At 34.2% G+C, this 12,373-nt stretch overlaps 1 protein-coding gene and 1 pseudogene across 2 annotated transcripts; one reads left to right on the top strand and one right to left on the bottom strand.

Moving 5' to 3' along the window:
- Positions 1–320: 320 nt before the first annotated feature.
- Positions 321–1,926, top strand: LOC116137375 (annotated as a pseudogene).
- A 3,171-nt stretch (positions 1,927–5,097) lies between these two features.
- Positions 5,098–9,967, bottom strand: LOC116137332 (E3 ubiquitin protein ligase RIE1-like). 2 transcript variants are annotated; one of them, XM_031423019.1, is made up of 7 exons: positions 9,456–9,967; positions 8,985–9,164; positions 7,107–7,226; positions 6,486–6,618; positions 6,232–6,390; positions 5,485–5,640; positions 5,098–5,300 (listed from the first exon to the last, which is right to left on the bottom strand). In XM_031423019.1, exons 1-7 carry the CDS (start codon positions 9,803–9,805, stop codon positions 5,259–5,261), a joined length of 1,140 nt encoding a protein of 379 aa, XP_031278879.1. In that variant the 5' UTR covers positions 9,806–9,967; the 3' UTR covers positions 5,098–5,258. The 2 variants fall into 2 exon arrangements, with proteins under 2 accessions (XP_031278879.1, XP_031278880.1); XM_031423020.1 differs by having other exon boundaries at positions 5,433–5,640; positions 9,456–9,966.
- Between the last annotated feature and the right edge of the window lie 2,406 nt (positions 9,968–12,373).

Below are 12,373 nucleotides of genomic sequence, written 5' to 3' on the forward strand. Positions count from 1 at the left end.
ATATATTTTTGTATTACTGCAATCTTTTAGCATGGTATTATAACCGACCAAGATTCTGTAATGATAGTTAATAAAAATAAATAGTTATTGAAATTATTTATTTACTAAAAATAGGCACTAAAATCTAATAAATTCTGGATAATTCCAAGGGACTGGGATTCATCTCATAATTCAGACAGGTTTAGGGCAATATAGTCATTGAGGAAGTATCCGGTAACTTTGGTTATATTTCAATTTAGGGTAAAAAACAAGGGATAAAAAATAATAATAATTACCTACGTACAAAAATTCCAACTCATAGCTTCCCTTCGATGCTTCAACTTCTCATCTCCAACACGAATGACTATGATTGGCACATTCAAAGCACTCGTCTCCTGGATATCTGTACGCTTACGCACACTCTCTCTCTATAGATTTGTGTATCTGTAAGCTTTTGGGGTTACTTCTTGTGTTTCTCTGTTTCCTTAACAGAAAAAAAATGAGGGAAAAATATTATTAATCTCTTTGACCGTTTCAAACTCAGTTGCGTATGCTTCATTTTTTTGTGTTTCATTCGAACCCAAGTAAGAATTTTTATTAAAGTGTCTCAGAATTGGAGACAAGGGGTTTTGGTCAGTGCAAAGGTAGTAACAGGATATGAATTTTAACTTAGTAGTGTGATATTAGTAATATGAGTACCAATCATGCCTTGCGAAGTTGTCCCAGTAACTTTAGTATGAATCTTTTAGTTAGATTTATGATTTTGTATGCATCATTGTGTTTTGGTGACAGACGGGTAGGCTTCAACAAACCGTAGCTGGATGCATAGACAGGAGCGATAAGACTTTGAATTCGAGTGAGGTTTTAAGGTGAAAATATGCCCTGGTTTTACTGGTGAAGGGAGGTACTTTGAGTTTCGATCAAAATTGATTCCTGCATCCATTGATTTCGCCAAAGAATCACCTTTGTGTACCACGCTCTGTAAAGATGGAATTAGAGTCCGGACTGTTGAGCATTTAGTTGTCTGCTTTGGAAGCTAAGGGAGTTGATAATTGCAAGATTGAGATTGAAAATTTGGATTGCGCCAGTCAAGAGGTTGAGGTTAGTGCTTTGGATTAGTTTTCACGCTCAAAGTTTGACGGGCTAAATTTAAGTTTGGACTGGTGGAATCCATGAAATTTTAACCTTGCAATAGTATGTTGCTGGAATTGTCAGCTTTTTAATCTTCGGTTTGTATGAATGTGTTATGAATTATCGCTGTGTATGAATGGCAAGGAATGCACAATTATTATTTTGAATTGTTGGTGAATATGAATAAGAATTACTGAATTTGGTCTTCATCATCTCTCTCAATTCTCTCCCCCTTCTCTTCTAATTTCTGTTCTTCTTCTTAATTATTTTCTGTCTCCCTCCTAAATTTATTTGCTTCCCTTCCATTCTAATCTTTTTTCTTAATTCTTTTCTACCTCTCTTAATTCTTCTAGTCTTTCTATCTCTCTAATCTTGGTCTGTTTTTCTGGTATTTGTTTAGTTGGGGATTAAGTTTATTTGCTTTTTTAACTTGCTAATAGATTTTCATCTGGCACTTGAAATTTCCATTGTAGAGGACGGGCAGAAATTTGCTACCTCATCAAGTTTTCGTTTGGGCTTCAACTTCATAAGAGGGTGTATTTTGTCAGCCATTTTCATGAATATACTTTGGATCAGCTTGGTATAACTTATGCTGTCTAAACCGTGGGAGCGAATTTATTGGAATAAATTTGAATAAATAATATTTTAGTACTAGATGGGAACAAGTTATCACCACTCTGTTCTGCATTAGGAATTCTTTGGAGTGGGAGAAGGCAAATAATTGAATATTCTTGAACAGTACATAGAAAGATTGATGATTGCCTACAATTAACTGACAGAGGTTCCTATTTTTTATGGGTCAGCATGTGCATGGGTGGAGGCAATACAAGAAGTCGGGGTAAAGGAAGCCCTAGATCAGCATGGAAACAATGGCGAAAAGAACCGGTACACATGTGGATTGTGGAGGAACGATTCTTTTATAGCCGCTTTCCCTTCCCGAAAGGTTCACATCACTTGTGGAATTGACTTTCCCAAGGTATGCAGCTTATTGGGTGATTCATAGTGTACAACATTAAATATGATAGTATAAAGTAGTTGGTTTGGAGGTTTCACTGCTGGTAACTTGATAGGTTTATGCTTACATTGAAACCTTCAAACCGTTGGACATCATATTTTAGGTACCAAGATTCTTGTTTTTATACATTTTCCCCTTTCTGTTGTTTTAGGTGCCTGCTATTGGCTGCCAATGGTTTTCTTCAGCCCCTTTGGATGAGTCTGTCTATGAAATGCAGATTGCATCTTCAAGAAACTTTTGCATTTATTAGGAGGTTTTTTTCCTTTCTCTCTACCAGCAGCCTAGTTATTGCTCCATATCAGTAGCGTTTTGCTCATTTTATGGTTTGATACTTGATCCTTTCATGTTATATGCTCTAAGTATGAGGTATACTTTGTAATCACACGTTATATATGGTGGGACCCTTTCATCAGAGATGTTAGGAGTTTCCTGATGATTTGAACTGATATGTTGTCAAGGGTGGCATATAAACTTAAATTTGATAACTATTTTTTTACATTTTTGTGGTCTGAAAATACTTTGTTTCTCTTCTCAAGTATTGGAGGAGGCGTGTTAAAGTTTAAATACCATGGCTTGGTATTTTGCTGATTTTTCCTCTCAGCGTAAGCTTTTTAGATTATTGATAGTTTAACAGTATTGGGTGACCCTTTTCAACATAGCCATGATATTTTCACCAACATTACGGTCATATAAGATGCTCTATCCGATAAAGGCAGATCTTATAGCTAATTTTTATTTTACCCCAATATAACTTGCTGCTAATTATATATATTTGAAAGTTAGTTATTATCATTTCTAATTGAGCTATAAATTTCTTGGAGATTAAGGCTGTGGAACTGTTAGTTATATTTAGTTTTCCTGGATATTTTTAGTCGTTTAATTTGATGATGGATTTGGCATTTTTAACTGCTGACACTAAATCTCTGTGGGAATTTTTGAGGTGGAGTCTATGCGCAATGCAGGACTGATAAAAGGGGGCTCATTAGAAAATGCCCTTATTTGTAGGTTAAGACTCTCCATTTATGTATGAATTATGAGGCTTTGAGGATGAAAAATCAGTTGATTGACTGGAACCCAGTATAACATGTTCTGAAATAAACATGAGATTTACCACCTATGGCACTAAAGAATGCACGTATTTAAGTGATGAAGGTATAGCTAAGTCTAGGTCTTCTATACAATTGTGAGAAACACAGAATATATCATCATTTTGACTTTGACATTGTTGACATGGAAATAAATCAGTGATTTAGAAAATCTTTCATCTTTCCATGAAAAGGATACAAGAAAACTGTATAAAATTATGCTAAGTTCAATATAGTTTTTCTTCTTGACATGAACATCATTACTTTATCAAAGATCCAAAGTAATAGTTACTGTCTTTCCCATGCTTTTGATTATATACTTGTTCATCTTTTTCTGCAGTGGCACTGAAGGTTGGTTAAATACACTGCTGCAATTCCCAGATGAACCTTGTCATCGGCACAAGGTCTTAGATCTTGTGGGTGAGCTGTCCCTATTTGCGCAGGATGGTAGTCAAGGGCTTCCAATGGCTCACATAGTAGCTTTCAAGGAAAGTGTCTTTGCTTTTATCAATTGTGGACAATATTAGTCATTATGGTTTTGCTTAATTGTTCATACACTACTTGTACCAGAATAAGTATGTATATGATCTATCATGGGTGAACTTAAGTGCTCTTATGAATATGGCAGCTCGATATTAGTTTATGATTGCACAAATTCAGAGAATAGTGCATGACAATCTCTATTGGGACTTAAAAGACAACGGGGAAGGAATAAAATATTGATAATAGTTATATGGCATTGCATGATCTTGAAGATTTTGTGATTGTTAAAAGCAAACTCTAGTCACATAAATTATCAGACATCCGGTTGAGTTGCTGATTCTAATTTATACATGCAATTCAGGGGGAGCATGCACTGCATACTGATTTTGCTCGTCGCTTATCCGGAATTATCTGGGAGGAAATGTTATACACTGTAGAGTTCTGTGCCAGATGACCAGAGGTGTACATATGATTCAATATGCAGCTCTACTGGTGTACATCTTCTAATGTCTGTAACATTTAATTCTTCAAATCCTTGAATAAGCGGTAATATTAACATCTTGTTGAGAATGAATTATGTACCATTTGCCTCTCTCTAACATCATATAGGCTTTTACTGAGATCTGCAATATTAGATTTTTGCAATCAAGGCTACGATTTTGCGTCTGGAAACTGACTAGTGCCAGTTTGTTTCCGAAGGGTTCTACTGAGGTACTGAGGAGGAACGTTAACCTCCTTATGTGCCATTGGATCAGCCACGGGGCCTACATAAGGGATGCCATTCTCCTACAGCAGAAGTAGATTCTGACTTTCTATTTAAATAAAGGAAAGACTGAACACTATTCCATAACACAGCTAGGCTTAAAGGCCAACTACTGGATATACTTACTACTTACTATTATTCTAAAGCTGAGAAAGTCTTCAAGAATGTAAAAACAAGTGCCGTCCCCGATTCCTCTTACTGGAGAACTAGTCTAGTAGAAGGAATATTAACCGGCCAATTCTATTAGAGTAGAGCCAAGCCCTTCTAAATCAATTCCAACCTTTCACCCAGTCACTAACCTATCTTTTCAGGTCCCATAAGATATTTATTCTTAAACTATGAACTGATAAGTACCCACTTTAGCTATCTTAAATACCAGAAAGTATATACTAAAAAGTGATTATAGCTCAAGCCGTTTCGAAATTCCTGGCAACAAAGTAATAATACCACATCTTGTTTTCCGGCTCTAGATGCAGTCAAAGTTCTTCAATTGCACAAGAAAAGCAAAGTTGCTGCTCGATACGTTGTCATTACATATCTAGCAATCAGATTTAGAATACAATGCAGAGAAAAGCAAAGCTGCTGTTCAATATATTGTCATTACATATCTAGCAATCACCAATGAGACTTAGAACACAATGTAGAGAATCCATCGCAGTACGCCGCCTATTATTTCTATCACAAAGGTACACTGTATGTAAAACTGTAGAATTGACATAACTATAAAATACATGAAACCATTATTTTTCATCCTATACAAATACAAAACCAAAAAAGAAAAAGAGAACAAAAAAGGCATAAATTAAAACCTGCAAATCAGTGGCTCCAAGTATTGCACAAGTGCCTGAAATAATTCATTCAAAGGCAAGAAGGAAAAAATAACTCCACAAGGCCAGTGAACATAAAAAGAAGCACAAAATGCCAAATGCAGTAACTCGTTCTGGAAAAAAAGAGTTTCGAGAAGCTTTGTTCTTACTGCCTTCATTTCTTTGGTATATACAGAGTGGTCAAGTGAACCCTTCTTATACCTGTTCATTTCCCTTGAGAATATTGTACTTGCAGAGAGGACATGTCGCATTCATCTTAAGCCACTTCACAATGCATGTGGTATGGAAATGATGATTACAGGGGAGAGCATGAAGCTCTGCACCGTCCTCATAAGGGGAGAGACATATACAGCATTCCTATGAAAAAGATAAAGAGATGCTTAAATTAACTTACCAAAATCAAATCTTTGATCAAGACTTTTTGTATAATAATGTGGGAGTTCAATGCTCTAGAAAATAATCAACTTATACCATATGTTCTCTACAATATTCCTATATCTTTAGTACTTAAAATTTTTTCAACGGCTTCATCAAAGCATCTCATGTTCAATGCTTGAATTAGACTTGACATATCATATACAATGATTCAACTCTTGCTGAAGTTGTGAAACATCATAAACTGCACTCACTAGCCTGACTCTCACCTATACAACTGCATCAAACCATTAGACTAAAACAAAATTGGTCTTACTGGTTCATATTTCCAGGGGTTCAAAACAACTGGTATGGTTTTGTTTCAGTGGAAGGGTTCATAGAACCAAGCCAACATATCAAATGTTATGGCTTTGTTTGTCATGAGGCGCAAATGTATACAAAAATGATGGAAAAACAACAGGCCAGATGGTAAAAGGCTGCAATTTTAGTTGAATACAATGTGATGGAACACCACAGCAATGGGCACTAAAATTGTGAAAACTGAGTATTTTTCATAATAAAACAATAACTTACTGCATCCTCAGGTAAGAGTATACGTTCATTTGCCAAGTATCCACTGCTTGTTTCTAGAGGAATCATTTTCCCAGCTCCCACACCAGGCTTTTCATCATTGTTCAATATTTGAAATCTGTATTTTGGAAGGATACTGAGATCTGCTTCTGATGCACCTTCCTAATCAGTCAGTAAGACAACACTAGTAAGCTGTTTCACCCTTAATTTGTTTAAGATCAATGTGTCAGTCATAGTTCATAAATCTTTCTTCAAACCTGTCCCGCAACAGCATAGAGAATTGCAATAATGCATGGCAAGCAGCAACAAAGAGCAATCCCGATCAAACATGCCAAAACAACACAAAAGATGGCAAAGAACACATCAAATGCCAGAAAAACCACAGCCAACCTGCAAATATGAAGAATTAGAGATTCCAGCAGTCTTTCTTCAGCAAATACTACAGCATAAAAGAAAAACATTTCAAATCAATCTTGCAGGATTATGGTCAATCAAGTTAATATTAGAATTTGATCAAATTTCAGTAAATTAATTTTACTTAATATAACAACTAGGATCACAGTAAGATGAAATATTTCTGAAATCTCAATTGTCATTGCAGTTTGCATATAGAAGGAAAACCAAAATGTAGTTAAATCTTGAGCTTCATATTCTTCGTTTTTGAAATAAGATATAAAATGAAAAAACCCCAAAGACTGAAAATATTAAATACGAAGATTCAAAAACAAACAAACAGGCTTTAGTACTTACATTTTAAAGACTCAAACTGAGGTTATACCTTTTCTGTGTTAGAGGTGGAAGGAAACAAAATTTAAAATACATAACATGTACAACTAATTGAAGATTTTTGCCATAGAAACAATAGGTTAAAAGCATACCAGTACAAACGAGGAGCATCCTGCAGGAGTACATCTCCACCAGAGACTACCCAGTAAAATCCAACTATCCACCAGAGAAATGATGCCATTGTATTTATCGATTCACATCGTTTAGTGACACTAAGCCATCAATCATCGAATCAGTAAAAAGTCAGTAATCTTATAAACCTCTAGTAGAGTTACTAAAACGGCATATAAAAGCCAGCTTACTTCCTAAAGTAATGGTACATGCATCATTTATTTTTATTTTTTTTTTTTGGATAACAAACAAGTATTATTAAATTAAACTATGAGAAGAAATCTGCAGGTGTTGACAAATGATACAAAATACCAAGAAAGGGGAAATAATTCTTTACAAATTGCAGTAACAGTCTCTCCCCTGGACAAAATCCCCAAAACCTAGAAAAGTCAACCAATAACCACTTCCCAATCAAGGTGAATAAAGAAAAAAGATAAAACTTGAAACTCCTTCGCAACTGATACATGCATTGTTTGGTCAAACTAGCAAAGTATTGGAACATCTCATCACTGACCAGCTGAACATAAAATGAGTAAATCATTTTCTATGCTTACATCCTATCCAGTTAAAATATCAACCAAGAATCAAAAAACCTCAAATAAATGTGAGTGCTTGCATCTAGATGTTCACATAAGAATTTACAATTTGCTGTTTCTTTAACATCAATCTGCAATCAAGATTGTGTATCATACTATAATCCTGGAATCATTTGTAAGGTTAAATAAACAGGCTAGAAATTCATGATGGGCCAAAGGTTGCATGTTTTCACACAGACTTGAAATCCTAAGATTCTTTGCATTATTATATTCTTTTTTTTTAACAATAGTAATACATCATTACTGAGAGTTATCAGTCCTTCATTTCATATGGCCAGATTGCCAATTATGAATCACTAGTGGAAATTTTGAAGTAATACAAGTTCACTGTGCCAGTAATATGGGGAAACCCAATAACATCATAATACACACACAACTTGGGATAATCCACAAGAAACTCACTTTAGGAATAAGTGATCACATGGCCCACATGAAGCAACCTTAGATTATTTTGAGATCTCCCCGCAAGAATTCCCATACAAACGAAGATTTCAACCCTTTTTCCTTAATATTGAAATACAAATATCGATGTGGGAATACTCTTTCCACCATAGTCCCCAAAACTCAACACCCTAACCTGTTTAATCCCCATTTCTTTCTTACTCTGTCTCCAATAAGTCTATGTATGATGTTGCTCTAGACCTTCAGCAGCAATGGCTACCGCATTACATCTCTTAAAAACTCTTTTTCCGTCTTCCCCACTCATGTAATCTAGAGAGGTTAGACTAAATTTTAACGAATGTGAAAAAGATGGAAGAGAAACCCTGGATGTAAGGTTACACAACACACTACTTGGGTAAACAAACTGTTTCCAATCTCATCCAATAATATGCCTCTAGTTCATGCATGTATATCAGCAGAGATATCCACACAAGTCCTTGAATATGCAACCAAACTTTTGCCACTTGGGATTCCAACCTTTTCAAACTCCAGCTCCCTCAAAAGCACAACCAATGAGTACTAAGGTTAACCAAGTAGATTCTTACTGGTATCAATAAATATACTAATAATACTGGATATACAACCAATCAAATAAAAACCCTTTCACCTCTTCAAAATACAAATAAAAAAAATCACCAGCATGACTTTAAACAAGAAAATCATAAGTCAAACACATACGCAAATAAGATCAAAACCCTAAATCAATTATCCAACTCAAACTTAAATTTCAATCAATAGAACTTAACATCAATTTAATTTATCAATTTAATTCAAAACTAAACTTCCTCACTTAAAACAACTCAAAATCAAACCAAAACTCACCTGGATCTACTCGAACTCCCAGATCCTCCACCATCCTCTTCCTCCTCCTCATCCTCACTGTCATTATTCACATCCCCCATATCGCCGCCACCCCTCCCATCATCCCTGACTCTCCTTGTGTTTCTCCTCCTGTACTCCAACCACACCAACACCACATGCACCAAACACTGCAGCGCATACCTGTCAGTCAAAAAATGTGCATCAAAATTTCAAATAGTCTACTTAAAAGCAACTCAAGCATTTTATGTTATTAAGCTGCTGTTCCTCATAATTCTACCAAAACCATTGATCCAAGTATCCATACCAGGACGCAAGTTAACATTAACCAATAAATTCATGGACAAAATACGATGCTGGTGCATAATTCAGTAACGTCACCGCAATTAAGCTCCGGTAACATAACAATTTCCCAAATTTGAATACAAATATCATCTAGGTCAAACGACTTAAGAACAAAACTAATCAGTTTACCCGCAGATCCATAACCTAATCGGCGTGTTAGGATTCTCATCAATAGTAATCATCAACATCACCACCGAAACCACCACGAACGCGGTATTCCACAACATATCCAGCGCAACAACGGGCTTCGAGTAGCCCCAATCCGCGCGTCGCTCTTCCAGCTCACGCGCCGCGGTTTCTCGAACGAGCATGGAGGGGCCTCGGCCGCGGCCGGTGGCGCGGCCGAGCAAGAGTGCAAGAGTGGCGGGACGGGCGGCAGCAGCAGTAGGTGAAGGAGTGGAATCTCGGGGACGGAGGAGAGGCGCGTGGTTGTCAGAGCCATCGTCCGCCGCCGCGGCGGAGGTTTGCGAAGACGACATGAAATTGAATGAAACGAAATCAATTGAGCGAGAAGCTTAATAAGAGAAGACGAAGCACAAAGTTTCGTTAATAAATGAATAAATAATTCAGATGACTTTGTTGTTTGTTTGTTTGGTTGTGTGTAGAAGATACAGTAAAGAAAGAAAGGTTTTTGTTGTAGTGAGTTGAATGGTAGATGAAACAGAGAGAGGTGGCTAGGATTTGAATTGCCGGGGGTGGTTTTGAAAGGTTTTCAATCTGTTCGGGGTTTTTTTGGTATAAAATTTACTCGGTCAGCGTGGGAAATTTTTAATTTTGGGAAATTTTTAATTTTAGGAAATTTTTTTAAAGTTTGAAAAAAAAAAAAAAAAAACTGTTTATAGGATTTTTTAAATTTAAATTTTTTTTTTTTTTTTGGAAGAATATAGAAAAAGGGTTTNCTAGTCAAGTGTTTGAGAGTTTCTATATATAGATTTTTAATTTTAGAGTAGTTAAAATAATAGTTATGGCTCACAATAGTATTTTCTTTTTTGAAGTAATAAATTATAAAAGTACCTTAAAATAAAGTTAAAATTTGTTATTTATCGAAACAATTAATAAAATGCCAAATCTAACCTTTCCATTTTGGGTAAATGCAAAACAGGTAAATGAGAGCACCGGAAGAGGCAGCGAACACGTGGCATAAGGAGAAGCAGCAAACGTGTGTAGCAGTGGAAGAGAACAACGCAAAGTGTTGAAGCTTGTCACAGATTATTATGATTAGGAAAATGTAGAAAAAAATAATATATTTTTATTATTGTTCTTTTTTATTTATAAATAATTTATTTCCTTAAAAAAATACATTAAGATCACGCATAATAAATTTTTGTAATTATAGTTTTTAGAGAATCTAAAACTAAAAGAAATTAGATATTTTAGTATTTTAAATATAAATAATTTTTTTCTGTAAATATTTTTAATATAGATGTAGTTGTTGCTAAAGATTTCACTGCCCATAATGTTTTAAATAATAATAAATTAGGACTCAAGAGTTATACAACTTGGATGATGGGGTCATGTCATGAGCAGCTAAAGGGAGGATCTAAATTTTTTTTTTTATTATTATTATTATTATTATTCTGAAGAGAAATAATGATTTAATTATGAAATAGTTTTTGCAGCTTTGGTGGGTCATAAAAGAATTATTCATTTTAATTTAATTTAATTTAATTTACTAGTTGGAATAAAAGTGTCTACTGTTGTAGTACTAACAAAAAAATGAGTGGGCGGCAAAGATGAATTTGAAGGATAATAGGTTAATTTGCAAGTTTTTATTTTTTAATTTTGTCTAATGAGATTAATGATTAATTATTTATAATAATAATACAATATGTTGGAGATTACTAATGAGTCCATCATTTGTCTTTCCATTTACTCTTATAATTAAAACCATTCGATAAAAATCAAATTCTGATGATTGCCAATTATCATAAAACAGCTCATTAATTATGATAACAATGATGTTTACTGCTGTGTAAATTATTACCACAATCATCATTTTACCATGTTTTGATCATAATTATCCTAATCATCATCATCATCTAATTATCACTAAAACTTTATTTAAGTATTGTTGGTAAAACTGAATAGAAAAAACAATTATATTTTCAAAAAAAAATCTCATTGTTTTCCTTTTTAAATTTCAACCTATAGTTATAACAAACAACCCACAAAATCTATTTTTATATAGATTTATAATTAAAATTAAGAGTTAATGTATTAATCCCCTTAGGTATAATATAATAATAAAAATCTTCTTGAGGTTTTTGAAATAACAGAAATGTCTCTGCTCTTAATGAACTATAGTGGATCATTAAAATTTACGCTGTTATGAATTAATGATTATTATCAAATTATTCTCTTATCATTTACTTTAACATCTAAAACTTAACAACGAGGGAGATTGATTATTATTTCTAAAACCTCAGTGAGATTCTGTATCATATCATACTTTTAAAAGAACTAAATTTTAACTCTAAAATTAATTTTTAAACCAACAATAGAAGAAACATAAATAAAGGAATAGTATTTTGTAATTGAATAAAAACACAAACTTATAGAGAGAGAGAGAGAGAGACATTTTCACTGTTTTCAGAGATTATTACATATACTATAAAGATGGTTTTCGATAATTTTAAGAGGAAATTTTTAATAATTTTGGAAAGACATATTTAGTAATTGAAAGGGGATTTGTTTTACTTTGTAGAAGTAGCGGAAGTGAAAAAAAGAAACGATGAGATAAGGGTTTAAGTAGAAAGAAATCTTGGTCTGATAAAAGAGTTCATTAATAAAAAGGCAAATACAGGAAAGAAGTCAAAATCAAAATTAAAAAGAGGGAAAGTTGAATAATAAATGGTGTGAGTTGGAGAGTTCTCCTTCAAAGAAGATACAGCTTAAGCCTTAAGCCTTTGTTTGTTGACTTAACTCAAGCTTTAGTTGGGAAGTTTCTCGCCAGTAAACCCTTTTGTTTGTTTCTCCCTCTCACCAATTATTAGAAATTTTGCATTTAGATTCTTGCTTGTTATTAGGGATGGAAGAAAAACTCGCCC

Source organism: Pistacia vera, unplaced genomic scaffold, assembly GCF_008641045.1.
Source record: "Pistacia vera cultivar Batoury unplaced genomic scaffold, PisVer_v2 Contig323, whole genome shotgun sequence".
Lineage (NCBI taxonomy): Eukaryota > Viridiplantae > Streptophyta > Magnoliopsida > Sapindales > Anacardiaceae > Pistacia > Pistacia vera.